General features: G+C 40.9%; 1 protein-coding gene across 1 annotated transcript; it reads right to left on the reverse strand.

The window, feature by feature from the left end:
- Positions 1-1,673: 1,673 nt before the first annotated feature.
- Positions 1,674-15,449, reverse strand: si:dkey-206f10.1 (adenylate cyclase type 8). The gene is made up of 18 exons (XM_063002542.1): positions 14,550-15,449; positions 13,359-13,508; positions 12,965-13,095; positions 12,237-12,348; positions 11,966-12,093; positions 11,527-11,685; positions 10,006-10,243; positions 9,091-9,276; positions 8,396-8,496; positions 8,118-8,319; positions 6,965-7,063; positions 6,518-6,690; positions 6,355-6,436; positions 5,290-5,448; positions 4,130-4,276; positions 3,226-3,318; positions 2,284-2,401; positions 1,674-2,092 (listed from the first exon to the last, which is right to left on the reverse strand). Exons 1-18 carry the CDS (start codon positions 15,447-15,449, stop codon positions 1,674-1,676), a joined length of 3,597 nt encoding a protein of 1,198 aa, XP_062858612.1.
- Between the last annotated feature and the right edge of the window lie 1,176 nt (positions 15,450-16,625).

A 16,625-nucleotide genomic window follows, 5' to 3' on the forward strand; every position in this document is an offset into this window, starting at 1 on the left:
CAATGCCATTTTCAAGTGGTATTGTTGTGTAGTTGGCTGTGAGGAACGAGGAAGAGAACGGAGATTTGCAAAGTCCACTCCGCGTTTCCCATCCCACTCCGTGGACAGCGTTGTCATGGAGACTACACCGCTACTGGTGTGCAAGGCAGCAGCGCTCTGATGACGTGTTTGCGGAGCGACAGTGCGCACGGCTGACCAGAAGGATGGAATAGCGTCACCGTTTCGAAAATAAACAAGCTTTCTCCGGGAGCCCCTGTGAATATAACGAGGCCGGCGAAGGAGTCCAAGCTGTTTGATGACTGAAATACACGATGGAGTAGTGCAATTGTTGAACTTCATCAGCTGGTCAACGGAATAGTTCAACATCGTGCCGATCCCAGGAAAACTCATCCACCGTTCACCACCGGCCGCAGACGCGATGTACAGTAGAAAGAACAAAAAGTATCAAAAGCACAAATAAAAGTATCAAAAGTAACATAAAAGAAATAGATCCACAAGGTGTGTAAAAAGATGAAAACGAAAAACGATAAAAATACAATAAAATACGGTAAAATACGGTAACGGTAGCGGCAGCCAAATGCGCCAGCGTCCACCATCACCATGGCAACCTTTATGATAGAGGTAAAACAGGCATATGGCTCTATAATTTAATAAAAACAGTATGTTTTATACATTACAAATGATCAAAGTACTTGTAGCATGTATTTTTATCTAAAAGAAAAATGTGAAATCATATACAGGTGAAAAATCAAACACAATTTATAAAATGCCTGTTACTTTTAATAAAGACTTAACATCATGACTATCTTAAAATCCTGGGGCATCAGCATCATGCAGATTTATAGTGTTTTTATTCATTCATTCCATACAGCTATACATATGGTCTTTTGACTGAATGGTTTTGTTCTTAAAATGGGACGTTCACCACACTTACGGTCAGGTGTCCAAATACTTTTGGTCATATAGTGTAGCTTGTTTTTCAGTGTTTTTATATTAATTCGTACAGGTGATTAAAAGGCTGATTTGTGTGGAGTTGGGTGGAGCTGTAACTTTGCCAGATCTGTTGGCATAATCTGGTCGTCGCTTTAACCGGATCTTTTTCAGAAACTATTTTCCTGTTATCTTAGTTCGTCCTAACCATATGTTAAACATGGTAATATGCAAGAAATCAAGTGATTATGAATTATATCTTTTACATTTACAGTCTTGCATCTTTCATTTTGATTTTTGCCTTTTATTCTTTTATTTGAATTGTTGTATTTGTTTTTTGTTTTGTTTATTTTCTGTCCTGTAAAGCATTTAGAACTGCTGCTATCTGAAAGGTGCTGTATAAATAAAGATTAAACAATATGATTTTGATTGGTGGTGCGAAGCATTAAATAAGATGTCCTTACCAAAGGCTACCAATAGATCAGAACCATATTTAAATGCTACAAGCTTTGGCACTACTTAAATATACATTAAATGTGTATTAACTTTTGCCACCTTCACCCTTAAACACAAAGGAACATTTATGATATCTGAAATATGTTTTTCTGCTTAACATATTTCTATCATAAATAATATGCACTGCAGCTGTAAGGTAACAGAATCCTTGGTGGTGAAATTTCCCTTTGAGAATGAAGGCAACACATGCGCAGCAGTCCAGTTGAGAAATGTTATGAGGTTTTAAACTAACACTGCACATTGTAAGTGGGCGGAGTGAACCTGCCAGCAGTGCCGCCCTGCTTCTCTTTTTGGATTGCCCGAAGGAGGCTAAACACCACAGTGGACAGGGTGTTCCTCCCTCCAGCGCGCGTGGCCGACCTTCCCTCTCCTGTTATTCCATTGTTCGTCTTGTGACTCCGGCTGATGAAGTAGGTCCGTAAGCGCCCCTGCCGCTCGCTCACGCCCTTGATGAAAATCTCTCCTCGCAGTTCCAGCAAAAAGCCCCAATCTGCCAGAATTTTCTTGGTGGGCTCAGGAACCTGGATCCTTCCGCTGATGCCTGTGCTGTCCATGCGGCTCGCCAGGTTCACGGTAATTCCCCAGATATCGTACTGCGGTTTTGTAGCACCGATTACCCCAGCGACAACAGGGCCGTGTGCGATTCCTGTAGGACAGACAATAACAAATAGGGTACAGTGGTGCCCAGAGTTTAAGTTTTTATTGTTTACTAAGCACATAAGTGCACACAGATGGCCGTCAGGTGTCCAAATACTTTTGGCCATATACTGTAATCGCAGATACACTTTAATTCAACTGTTTATAGATCCTTGGTGGAAGAACACTAAGTTTCCTTACCCACGCGGAGCTGGAAGTTGTTGCAGGAGTGCTTGTTGATGGACTTCAGCATCTCTTGCATTGCCAGAGCAAAAAGTACCAACTCGCTCAGGTGATGCCAGTCGCTGCCACCACTAACCTGAAAGAGACGAGTGTGTAAAAGTGATCGAAATTATGCTCACGAAAAAGAGTCAATTTCTCTCCAAACTACAGTATATAGACAAAAGTATTGGGGTGCCCCTTTCTAATGACTGAATTTACATTTTGGCATTTAGCAGACGCCTTTATCCAAAGCAACTTACATTACAGTTACAGTATACAGTCTGAGCAATTGAGGGTTAAGGGCCTTGCTCAAGGGCCCAACAGCAGCAACCTGGCAGTGGTGGGGCTTAAACCAGCAACCCTTGGATCACTGGTCCAGTACCTTAACCACTAGGCTACAGCTGGCACTTAATTCATATGTTTCAGCCACAAGTGTTGCTAACAGGTGTAATAAATCAATCATATATAGGAAACTATGTGCTTTCGACTTTGTAGCAACAGTTTAGGGAAGGCCCGTTCCTGTTCTTTTTTCATTTCTGGTCCAGCAAGCAGACTCTGAGACCTGAATAGCTGTGGAATGACCTGGTCCACCAATTAAAGCGTTCTTGATTTACATCAGCGCCCAGCCATACATATGCTCTTTTGACTGAATGGGCACAAATTCCCATACACATATACACTTCAAAGCCTTGTGAGAAACTTCTCAGATAGGCGTCTGTTGTTCTAGCTGAAAAGATCACACAGAGGTCACTCTGTTCTAATAGCTTTTGTTTTTGAAATGGGACGTCCAACACACTCATGGTCAGGTGTCCGAATACTTTTGGTCATATAGTGTAGCTTGTTTTGCAATGTTAATATGTTGTTTTTAGACTGTCATCCCTTAAACACTGAGCTTAGAGGTATGTGAGTATCATGACTGACCTGTTTATTGGGTGATAAACCTGATGCAGCCATGTAACAGCTCCCGATAGTTTTGATTTTCTCAATATTCATGAAGTATGTTTCCTCTAACAGCTGCAGCAGAGAGAAACAGAATATTAATAATAAATAAGAGCATTAAAAAGTCTCACTACTAGGAACGCTGATGGAAAGCTGGGGAAACACGCCCCTGTCCCAACTTTTTCTTTCTTTCTACATTTATCAGTTAAATAAAAATTTAACAGAATTAATACATCACAGTCTCTTCTTTTATTGTGTTTTACAACTTTTGTTGTCCCAACTTTTTTGGAAATGGGGTTTGTACACATATGACAATCAAGACTCAGTTCTATAATGTTGGTAAACACTGTGGCCTACATTTTTTTGTATTTTTATACCTGCCCACTACAGTGTGCAACTTTTTCTGCCCGTATAAATAGGATTAGTTGGACTGCATTGATGAAACGGACGTATCTGCCCCTTATCTTGAAAGGACATTTTTCTCTATGGTCGCATTTCTTGCATGGCAGCCTGTACGTCCATGGTGATGGATGGTCGTCCACGTTCCAGCAACCTCTAATTTATTGCAGGTTTGTTTTTGCTGGGTCTTTAATTACATCTCAACATTCAGACGAACTTCCTCTCAGCATACAGTGACAGTTTGGGTTCTTTCAGACCTTTCACTTCATTTAAATACAATTAAATTATCCCTATTTATAAAGAAAAGTCACCAACGTTTTATAACTTTCTACATCATTAAATAAATAATTGAAGATACTGTGTGTTCTATAGTTGCACCCAGTTTACAAAATAGAACAGTGGAAAGCCTTAAAATCCAAAAACTGTCCTGAAATCTGTGCTTCTTACAAGTGAAGCAAATGTATTAAGTACGTTTTCTCCAACTCACCTCATCAAACTCAGCTATAATCTCATTTAGAAGTCGGAGACACTCTACACCCCCGTGTTTAATCTCTTTTTGCTCGTAATAGTCATTGAATCCGGCGATGGTGGCGAACATCACACCCACTTCATCATACGACTGGGCATAAAGCTCCTGAAGAGAAACAGAGCGACTGTAAAATTATTATAAACATTTCACCAGGAATTCACCACTAGTTTGAAATGATTTTAAAGTTAATTAAGATGCTGGTAACCTATCTGTTGGTTCTCTTAGACCTTAGAGCAGCTTTTAGCACAGTTGGAACACTCAAAAACTCTTCATCCAATCATCACCCTCTGTCATGTGGAGTGCCACATGGTTCCATTCTGGGACCAGCACTGTTCAATCTCTATTTGCTACCACTGACCAGAGTAATAAATATGCTGCCTCATTCTATCAGGACACAGATAACACACAGTTGTATTTATTCTTTTTAAGATTTTTAATGCTTTTATAGTCTCGCTCCACAGTACCCGAGTAACATGTTTAATAGGTATGTCCCCTCGGATCAGCCCACAGGAACGTAAGAGCTCTAGATGACCTTGGCATATATATGAGGATGGTAGACCTGCCTGTTTAGATCAGTTTATAATTAATATTGACACCCATATTTGAAATGGTTCTGTTCTTTTGCTTTTAATGTTTTTTAACGTGGCATTTGCACCTTTAAACATTTCTAATCTTTTCTGTCTTTTAATTGTTTATTTCAGAAACTGTATTTTGTTGTTGTTATTTGTTAGGCACATTGTGGAACTATGAAAAGTGTTAAATAAATAACTTATTATTATTATTATTATTATTATTATTATTATTATTATTATCATGGTATTACTGTTATTATTTTTATTATTATTATTATCATGGTTTTATTATTATTATTGCTGTTGTTGTTATTATTATTAATTATTATTATTATTATTATTATTTATTATAATTGTTATTATTATTATCATTATTTATTATTTTTTTATTTATTATAATTTTTATTATTATTATCATTTTTATTATTATTATCATTATTTATTATTATTATTATTATTGTTATTGTTATAATAATAATTATTATTATAATAATAATTATTATTATTATTGCTATAGATAAGCACTATTGGTAGTGGAGTACTTACATCATCGTTTTTGTTTCTATCCAGGAAGTGCTGAGCGACGTGAGCTGGCAGGATGTTGTGGAGTAAACACTCGTTGTGTTCTCTCAGCTCTCTCATGTCTTCCACCTCCTTCTGGGCCTGCAGGCGCCACAGAAAGTCCAGTCTCGCCGTGGCCTCCCACTGACATCAGACAGTTTTAAAATGGGTTTAAAATGGCTGACCAGTCAAATACTGTAGGCGTAAGTTCGGAGTAATTTTTTTTTTTATTATTTTGTCATCTTAATATAATCTAATGAGGATTCCTGATTCCAAAAAAGTTGAAATGGGGCAAAATAACACAGGTAGGAAACTTTCCACATGTAATGCTGCTGTAATTGGGTCTAAAAGCAACATGAATGATTAAGGAACCCTCAGTGGGTCAGGTTTTGCAAAGAAAAAAATCATAAAATTTACCATTTATATTAAATAACATATTAAAAGATTCAAAGAACCCAGAAAATTATGGGATGTTAAGGACAAAACTTGAATTCAACACTGGGTTTTCAATAATGCTGGTGTCAGGAATGAACCCAGGACTCTAGAACTGTAAAACACCAACACTATGTTGCAGTTCTGCTTCTAGATAAAATACCTATAAATAACTGTTATTTTACTTTTATTATTATTATTATTTATTAGTAGTATTATTTTTAGTATTATTGTTATTATTACTATTATTATTATTAATGCTGTAATTATTGTTTTATTATTATTATTTTATTATTATTATTGCTGTAATTATTGTATTATTATTATTATTATTTTATTATTATTATTATTGCTGTTATTGTTTTATTATTATTATTATTACTATTATATTACTATTATTACTGTGATTATTATAATTATTATTATTGTCATTATTATTATTATTATTATTATTATTATTATTATTAATATTATTAACCCAGAAAAAATATGGTTTGTGTTTTAAGTGGTCAGGAATAAACCCAGGACCCTGGAACTGTCAGACACCAACACTACATGTTGCATTTCTGCTTCTAGATGATAATTTAACATTGAAAATAAAATAAAATAAAATAATACCTGTCGGCCGTTGTAGAACACGGCGATCACAAACATGGCCATTAACAGAACCGAGACACCTTTTCTCCTCAGATACTGAGACCTGGAGAAACACAAGGAACGTGTTACTGAATGATTACTTCTGTGTTCGAGTCATGATTAGTGCTGCTGTACTGAAGCACACCTGAGATTCTGCTCCTGCTCCTGCTGACTGACGTTAAGAGCATGAAAGGCCACTTCGATGAAGTAAGTATAGACCACTGCGACCAGTAAGAGGACGGTCAGCTTTAGGAGAGAGCTCAGTCTCATAAACACGGCGCAGGTGACCATCGAGACGACGGCACTCAGCACGAAGAACTGTATGTGAGAAGAGTTATAAAGTACATTATTATTATGTTATTGTTTTATTATAATAGCCAGTGATAGCTCAATGGTTAAGGTACTGGACTAGTTAGCAGAAGGTTGCCGGTTCAAGCCCCGCCACCACCAAGTTGCCACTGTTGGGTCCCTAAGCAAGGCCCTTAACCCTCAATTGCTCATCGTGTTCCGCTCATTGTGTAAGTCGCTTTGGATAAAAGCGTCTGCTAAATGCTGAAAATGTAAATTATAATAATAAATGAGAAAGTCTGACCTCAGGATAACTGCAGACGGTCAGCTGTGTTTGTCTGGGCTGCTGTAGGCTGTCATTAGCACCGTCAGCATCTTCCTCAAATATAAAGTTGCACCACACCTAGACAATCAATAAACAACGATAAATATTAAAGACAGAGAGAATCTAAACACAGCATTACGTTTATCATTGTTCTAAAACAACAGAATTAAGGATTTACAACAAAATCAAGCATCTATTTTATAGGACAACCAGAACTCACTTTCACTACTTACACTGATCAGCCATAACATTAAAACCACCTCCTTGTTTCTACACTCACTGTCCATGTTATCAGCTCCACTTACCATACAGAAGCACTTTGTAGTTCTACAATTACTGACTGTAGTCCATCTGTTTCTTTACATACTTTTTAGCCTGCTTTCACCCTGTTCTTCAATGGTCAGGACCACCACAGGACCACCACAGAGCAGGTATTATTTAGGTGGTGGATCATTCTCAGCACTGCAGTGACACTGACATGGTGGTGGTGTGTTAGTGTGTGTTGTGCTGGTATGAGTGGATCAGACACAGCAGCGCTGCTGGAGTTTTTAAACACCATGTCCACTCACTGTCCACTCTATTAGACACTCCTACATAGTTGGTCCACCTTGACGATCGCTCATCTATTGCTGCTGTTTGAGTCGGTCATCTTCTAGACCTTCATCAGTGGTCACAGGACGCCGCCCACGGGGCGCTGTTGGCTGGATATTTTTGGTTGGTGGACGATTCTCAGTCCAGCAGTGACAGTTAGGTGTTTAAAAATTCCACATTCATTCATTCACTGTCTGTTTCACAACCGTTTTCTCCTGGTCAGGGTCACGGTGGGTCTGATTCATTGGGCAAAAGTGGGAAACACCCCGAACAGGTCACCAGTCCATCACAGGGCAAACGCACTCACACCTAGGGCAATTGTGTGGGAGGAAACCGCACCACCCAGGGGAAACGCATGATGACACAGGGAGAACATGCAAACTCCACACTGAAAGGACCCCCGCTGCCCTGCCAGAAATCAAACACAGGCCCTTTTTGCTACATTACATTATATGGCAATATTAAAGGAAATCCAATTTGTATTTATATTAGTACTGGCATACTTTAACAACTGCCACTTATAATAGGTGTTGCCCCTCACCATGTCAGCGGACGCCATGCCGAAGTTCATAGCCACGGCGGTGATGGTGAGGAGACAGCGCACACCGTTGTTCTCATGAATAAAGCAGCAGAGGCGCTGGAGCGGAGACGGGGAGCATTTAAACTCCTCAGCCAGAACTATCAGCAGCAACAACAGGTATCCCATTAGCACCACGCCGAACTGCACCAACACGGGGAACAACCTGAAGAAAAAAGAGAAGAAATAAATACTGCAGAACTTTAAATACATGTGGAATAATAAATGCTTCACCTGGGTACCTGGGTGCTGGGACGAGGACCTGGACGGCCATAACGAAGAGGAGCATGATGAAGGAACAGACCAGGTTAGTCTTAAATGTTTCGTCCCTCATCTGTGAGAACTGAAGCATGAAAAACACAGAAGCAGATTTATTATATTAGACTACAGTGGTACATTGAAACTTAACATTAGTCGATTCTGGAAGAGGCATCGAGTTTAAGGGTATTTTTTCCCATAACAATGTCTGGAAAATCTGTTAATGCGTCTGTGGTCCCGTGGAGCTGCAGATATTTTAGTCTCATGTAAAATAATGAGGTTGTTTTTGACACTTATACACTGAAAATAACACAAATATAATATAATAAACCTGCAGTTTAGTTTTACTTCTTTATTGTTTTCTGACGCTTCTTAATGATGGAGATGCTTGATTTTGGAATACCGTATTCCCTTCAGCACCGGCGCATTCACATGAGAAGCGACAAAACCGCTTTTATGCTGCTATGAAGTGTGACGGCGGTGCACAAAACTTAGCGTGACTTACTGTAGTAAAACAGCGAGTGAGGAATGTGATTAGTGGAGGAACTTATGAGCAGTAATAATGAAGAGAAGTTTAGTGCTCCTGTCTCCTTCTTTTACTAGCGAGTTTGAGAGAACAAATTTCTCCACGAAGGACGTCGAGTTTCACAGATTTCGAGTTTAGGGGACGTCGAGTTACCTTCTCTTCGATGAGCGAGTCCTTGAACACCAGCGTGGTCGGAGTGACGTGCTCCTGGTGCATGCGCTCACTGCTGCGCAGGTCGATGGCGTGCTCGATTCGTTTATTTATCTCCCTGGCGTTGGAATAGAGTTTTTTGGAATTGGGCAGCTGTGCCAGAGAGCCATTAGTGAATGAGGCCAGTATCTGTAAATAATAACACACACACATTCACATTTAGGGCAATCTTGGTATCTCCAATTAACCCGAGGAAACCGGACCTCCTGGAGGAAACCCACAGACACAGGGAGAACATGCAAATTCCACACAAAAAGGACCCGGTCCGCTCCAGCTTGGAATCGAACCCATGACCTTCTTGCTGGAAGTCGACACCATGCCACCAACAAAATAATAATAATAATGATAATAATAAATAATAATAATAATAATTAAGAATAATAATAATAAATAATAAAAAAAAATAATAATAATAATAAATAATAATAATAAAAAAAAATAATAATAAATAATAACAATGATAATAAATAATAACAATGAAAATAAATAATAATAATAAATAATAATGATAATAAATAATAACAATAAAAATAAATAATAACAATGATAATCAAAAATAATAATAAATAATAATAATGACAATAAATAATAATATAAATACAAATTAATAATAATAATTAATTAATAATAATAATAATAATAAATATTAATAATAATAAATAATAATAATAATAAATAATAATAATAAATAATAATAATAATAATAATAATAAATAATAATAATAATAATAATAAATAATAATAATAATAATAAATAATAATAATAATGATAATGGAGCTACAACACTACCCGCTGTGCCACTGCCATGCCAAGACAATGTCTGGCTCTAAGCATTTAAAACTAAAATGAATCCTCACACTGTTCATTTTATAGATGCTGCCGTATGGAACGTCCGTGCTGCAGCCATGAAGGGTCATGCGAATTTTGTGAGGGTCCTCATCCACACCGTTCGGCTCGTCCTCCTCACGGTGGCAAATGAGGAACGTGTCAATGTTGTGCTTTCTCAGGAACTCGTTACGTTCATGACCGCGCCCGTCCTCGGTCCGGTAGCATCCTTTCAGGCAGTCTAACGTCGCCCGTGAGATGTGGATCCTTCTGCAGATAGAGGGAATAATCACAGAAATTAGAAAAAATACATTTAGAATAACAAAACCTACTTCTATTATTTATATACTATAACTGCCTTATAATATGTAGGTTACGAGAAAAAAGGCGACAACTCTAAAAAATACATAAAACTAGACTAACAGGGTTGAAAAAGTGATGAGTTCCCTGATTTAACTCGTTCTCAGTTCCGTCCACATATTTTCTAGCGGATTGAGGTCAGGGATCTGACATAACCCCTTCAGGACACTCACCTTCCAATCCTTTAGCTCACGGCCTCATGATTTCCTAAAGAATCTGGGTGGACTGGGCAGCAACCATTTACCAGTCATCCAGCTCACTGACCACTAAAGAAAAGTCCAGTCTTGTTTTGTCTTTTATGATCGTTAAACATTTTGGCAGCGGGTATCAGAATGTTTTGTGCCACCCTGCCATATATACACCAAGTAGGCATAACATTATGACCACTGAGAGGTGAAGTAAATAACACTGATTATCTCTTCATCATGACACCTGTTAGTTTTATCCTCAAAGTTGATGTTAGAAGCAGGAAAGATGGGCGAGCGTGAGGATCTGAGTGAGTTTGACGAGGGCCAAATTGTGATGGCTAGACGACTGGGTCAGAGCATCTCCAAAACTTTATTTGTATTATTTGGCTAGAGTTTGTAGCTCAGAGGTTAAGGGACTAGACTAGAGGCCAGAAGGTTGCTGGTTCAAGCCCCACCACTAACGAGTTCCTGCTGTAAACCCTGAGTTGCTTGGATTGTATTCAGTCGCAGATGTATCCGAATCCCTTTGGATAAAATGAATCTTTGATTAGGGTCTGGACTGGTAATCAGAAGGTTGCTAGTTCAAGTCCCACCACAGCAAAGTTGCCATGGTTGGGCCCCTGAGCAAGGCCCTTAACCCTCATTTGCTCAGTCAGAGTCACAGTGGGTCTGATTCATTGGGTGAAAGGCAGAAAACACCCTGGACACCCACACACTCAGGACAATCGTAGTAGCTCAGAAACTGGAGCACCCAGAGGCTGGGGAATCAAACCCAGGTCCTTATTTTATTCCTTAATTCATTCATTCATTGTATGTTTTACCGCTGCTCTGTCCCGATCAGGGTCACGGTGGGTCAGATTCACTGGGCAAAACGCAGGAAACTCCTCGAACCTCAAACAGGTGACCAGTCCATCACAGGGACAGCATGAACAGTTACAGCCAAACTTCCACCCCAAAGATGTGATTATTGTGCTTGATTACATGTGTTTCTTGCTTTAGACTCACCCGGGAACCCCTCCCGCTTCTAGCATGTTCGCTACGTCTACGTCCCAGGACCACACGTCAAACTGCCACTTCTGTAATCCCAGAACTCCACAGAGGACCGAGCCGGAGTGGATCCCGATCCGCATGTCCATGTCGTGGTTCAGCTGCTTCCTCACGTATCTGAAAACCAGAACACTCCAGTATACTCCAGTATGACTCTTATATCACTTCCAGTAGATCCTGAGTGGTGATTGTGTAAGGTACCAGGGCCAGTGATAGCTCAGTGGTTAAGGTGCTGGACTAGTAAACAGAGGGTTGCCGGTTCAAACCCTGCCACCACCAAGTTGCCACTGTTGGGTCCCTGAGCAAGACCCTTAACCCTCAATTGCTCATTGTGTAAGTCGCTTTGGATAAAAGCGTCTGCTAAATGCTGAAAATGTAAATGTAAATGTAAATGTACCGTATGGTGCTAATCATGGCCAGACCCATCTCCACACAGCACCGAGCGTGAGCTCTTTGGGGCTCTGGGACTCCCGACACACAGTAGTAACAGTCGCCCAGGATCTTTATCCTCATGCAGTGGTGTTCCTGTACACACACACACACCACGCAGACACACACACACACACACACACACACACACACACACACACACACACACGCCTTATATTATTAGCCCTCAGAGACTCAGAGTTTTGGTATAAGGGATGAACTAAATTATGGTCCTGTACCTCAGCCAGCCGATCGAAGCGGCAGAAGAGCTCGTTGAGGTTGCGCACCAGTTCCTGAGCAGACATGGTCATGGACAACAAGGTGAATCCCTTGATATCAGCAAAAAGGATGCTGGGAACAAAGAAAGAGAACACAGTGTCGTACCATCACCATCTGGTACCCTGGTACTCAACTCCCCCAAACTGGGATTATTTAGTATCAACCTCATACCCTAATCCAGCTGTTCTCAACCTTGTTTCACTAAGACCCCCTGTGTTCAAAAAAATAATGATGAATTATGATATTTCTCCTTCTGCTTACATCGAGGAGCATGGTAGGAGCTTCCTCACCTGGATCTGCTTCATTAGGATCTGCATCAACAAAGATTCTGAATGAGAACCTTCTATAGTGGCCGTTCATTGACCTTTGCACTTTTGTGGTGGGCGAATCAAATATGTGTCTATTCTCAAAGACCCGACGTAGAAGAATATAGGTAGATTAAAATAGATTGATGACATCACAAATCTCTTGTATGCCATGTATTCTTGTCCCATCAAGTGTGGGACCCCCCCTCTAGGCTCACTGAGGCCCTCTGGTAAAGAACTGCTGCCCTAATAGATCATTGTTATTGTGGAATAAGCGTCAGATCCAGTCTGAAAGTTCCACATGTCATATCAAACAGTTCGTCTTATTGGAGGAGCTTTGAAAAGGTCAGCGAACAGCAAACTAAGCTAAGCAGTACAGATACCTGACGTCAGTGTACTGATGGATGTAGATCTTATGGAACTGCTGAGGCAGCAATTCGTCCTCCATGGAGCTCATATCAGCAATCATCTCCAGAGCAACGAAACGAGGCAGTATGGACAACACCAAGCGCTCCTACAGTGGTATACAGAGAACCGACATTCAGACACCAAGTTCCTAACCACGTACCTACACCTACTGTTAATGCTCATACACCGCATAGATAATAGAGTTTGTTGCGCTATTGTACCTGCCCATCAGTTAAAAAGAACCTCTACAGGACGATCACTAAGAATATTGTGTTTAAATTAGTGTTGCTGTATAGTGACTGAGGATGGGAATTGATACTCTCGCTCTCTCTCTCTATCGCTCTCTCTCTCTGTCTCTCGCTCTCTCGCCTGTCTCTTGTTTTCCATCTCCAGCTTCATGTGGCCCTCGATGCAGCGCCGTGTCTCCAGGAAGACCTGTCTCTGAGCCCGGTCCGTCAGGTAATGAATGAACAGACCTGCCATGTTCATACTGGTGTATATCAGGGCCTTCGCAAGAATCTAAAAAAAAAGATAGATAAATAAATAAATACATAAAAAACAAAAGAATAATCAGATGAGAAAACGTTCTGATCAGAGAAGCTCAAAGGTGGAACATTTGGGAACGTATATGGTGGAACCTCAGTTCTCGAACGTCTCCTATATTGAGCAATTCAGTTCTTGACCAAATTTAAAAAAATTATAATAATAATTTTGTGGGTAGTGTTGTAGCTTCATAGGTTGACATCATAGTTTTCTATTCCATTTACATTAATTCCTTTTTTACTATTTTGTTTCTGTTTTCCTCCTAATGCCAAGTTCACACTACACGACTGATCGGCGATAGGGGGTCACACACTACACCATCTATCACCAGGAGGAATCTCAGGCGAGTCTGTCTGGTCTCCCAAACTACATTTAGTCACGAAAACACACATGGTAAGTGAAGAGGGGTTTAATGATGCCACGTCCAAAAATGAACGTCAACAATAATCGAGAGATCAGAGTTGTTTGTGCGCTGATGTGCAGCATAAAAGCAAGTAGAAAAAAAAATTTATTCTGAGTGGATTTGGCAACACGACCAGCAGGGGGCATCTGTTCTGTAGTGAGTTGGAGGGTAATAAATATTTTTTTGCAATGCAGCATGGGTATTATGGTTTGGCGTGGATGATAAGTCACAGATAATGTAAAGCTTGTGTGTGTGCTGATGTATTCTGATATAAACTATATTACGCCCCTGTTCACGTTTTTACACTCCACCCCCGGGTTTACCCTCATCCTGTGTCCTGCATTCTCATTAGCTGTAGTTTGACTCCGCACTCGCTACCACTCACAACCTGCCCGCAATGCCTTTACACTATACGATTATGAGTCGGCGACAGGTCCAGATATTTAACATGATAGATATTTTTCTCAAGACTTTAGTGACAGTTGTGTCTGCTGCACTGTCGATTGTCCCTGCTAGGTGGCGCCCAGCTGACCGGTAGCAGAGCTGAGGTGAAGTTCCAGTACCGAGGTTCCACTATATTTGGATAATTACTGGACCAGTTGGCACCGTGTTACCTTCCTGAGCAGTCCCACCTCACCCAAGTGCTCTACAGTCTCCACAACCAGGTAGAGCATGGAGATGATCGATCCGGCTCCCATCGCCCAAAACAGCGGTAAAGGTAGAAGAGTGTACGTGGCAAACAGGGTAAACAGTAAATACCAGGATGGGTCAGTCTCCAGCCCAAACCCCATCCCAACCAACACCTGGGTGGTCTGTAGGAGCCAGCTAGCCATGCCGGCGTTATGCAGCCACTCCGGCGAATGTGAACGCTTACAAGTGAGCACAAGAACACAAAGCACCACCGCGACAGCCATGAAGAAACCGGTCAGCCAAGCATGCACCGTGTCTGTACCAGCCGGTGCCAGCGCCAGGTACAGGACCAGCAGGTGCAGCTTCGCAGCGGCGTCCACGACGTTGGTGATCACTAGCGAGGTCCGTCTGCTTTGTGACGAGTGCCGCTGGTAGAGCTTCTCCAGGTCGTGAGATTTGAAGGTGTGTCGTAGGGTCGGTATATGTACGCCGTGAACGATCCGACCCCAGCTCACGAAAAAGTCCGCATCGCTGGCGTACTCGCCCGAAACGCCCGCCTGCGTCCCGGCGGAGAAGTTCTGCTCGCCGAAGAACGAGGGATGGACGCGGGCGACGGAGGACCGGCGCTTGGTGGCGCCGCGGGACGCCTTGCTGCGGATCTGTTGGTTGATCTCGTCGATGTAGAGGTCCGTGACAACGATTTTGCGCGGTGGCTTGAGGCCGTACTGCTCCTTCAGGTCTTGCTGGACGATGATGTGCTTGACGGCGCTCTGCCACATGAGCTGCTTACGCCGCAGGCCCGGGGACACGGACGGGGCCAGGTGGGACGGGACCTGCATCTTCTCCAGGTCCGGGGACTCATTAAAGCAGCTTCCTCGCACCATCACGGCACGTTTAATAAAGCTCCTTTTATTTCCTGTAAAAGACGAGAGAGGAATTAAACAACGGAGTAATTAATAGAGTCAAATCTTGTATTACAGCAGAGATGTTCACAAGTCACAAAACACGAGCCTGAGTGAAGTCACGACTCAATATAATCTACACAAAACATATATTATAAATGTAGCGTAGAAATAAAGAAATAATCTGTAAGTTCAGATAAAAAACAACAACAGATTAGCGAGTGTATTTAGCCGTTTTACTTCGTGTCTTTACTTTTCTCCTCATTGTGTAAATGAATGTAATTTCTGTAACAAGAAGGTTCCAGTTAAAAGCTTCAACTGATACGTTTTGTTTTCATTACAGAACAAAAGCGCTCGATAAATCACGGCACAGCGGCCAAAATCCCAAACACAGCAAAAACAATCATAACCGCTGCTTACCTTAGCTTCTGTTCTTCCAGATGCTATTACATTTATAAGCGTGCGTCCCATTAGGAATAGAATCCGTTATTTTGTAAATGTGCTTATAATTAAAAACCTCCAAACTTTTCCCGGTCGTGAAGTAAAACAGGAAGTCGTTAGAAAGCCGATCGAGCGTTTCATTACCGCGTCATCTGTGTGACGCAAACTGAGTAAATGCAAATAACAGCATTTCTAACTAACAATTACAATATTAACAACAATAACAGACTAATAACAATTAGTCGAGTAGGAGTCATTTGAAACGAGTCCCCATCTCTGCCTTATAAAACCTTAATATAAACTTTAACTCACATTAGAGCACCTAACAAAATGCCTCTTATGTATAAGTCAATAAAATTACATAAATATCCTTTTGTAAACTGATGTCAGCTGTCCATGAGCTGCTCACTGTTTGGATTAGTGTCCCTTGCGCTGCCTAAATTGGCCAGCAGGTGTGTTCCGAAGTCCAGTTGTGTCAGATCAATCAGTCTTAATTAACAGACACGTGCATCTTATAAGCGGTAATTTGCACCACGTGGAAGGTTTCTTATATACCGCGGCTTCTCACTTTCCTCTTTGCTAGCTTCTTGCTGGTACACCTGTCTTATCTGAAGCTGGGATCGATGTGTGGTGGCATCACGGTTGCAAAACAAGCACTTTTATTTCTAATTGTCTTTCAGCCCCAGTGTAGAACAACCTTGGTTTAAGCATTCGCAC

Source organism: Trichomycterus rosablanca, chromosome 9, assembly GCF_030014385.1.
Source record: "Trichomycterus rosablanca isolate fTriRos1 chromosome 9, fTriRos1.hap1, whole genome shotgun sequence".
NCBI classification, from domain to species: domain Eukaryota; kingdom Metazoa; phylum Chordata; class Actinopteri; order Siluriformes; family Trichomycteridae; genus Trichomycterus; species Trichomycterus rosablanca.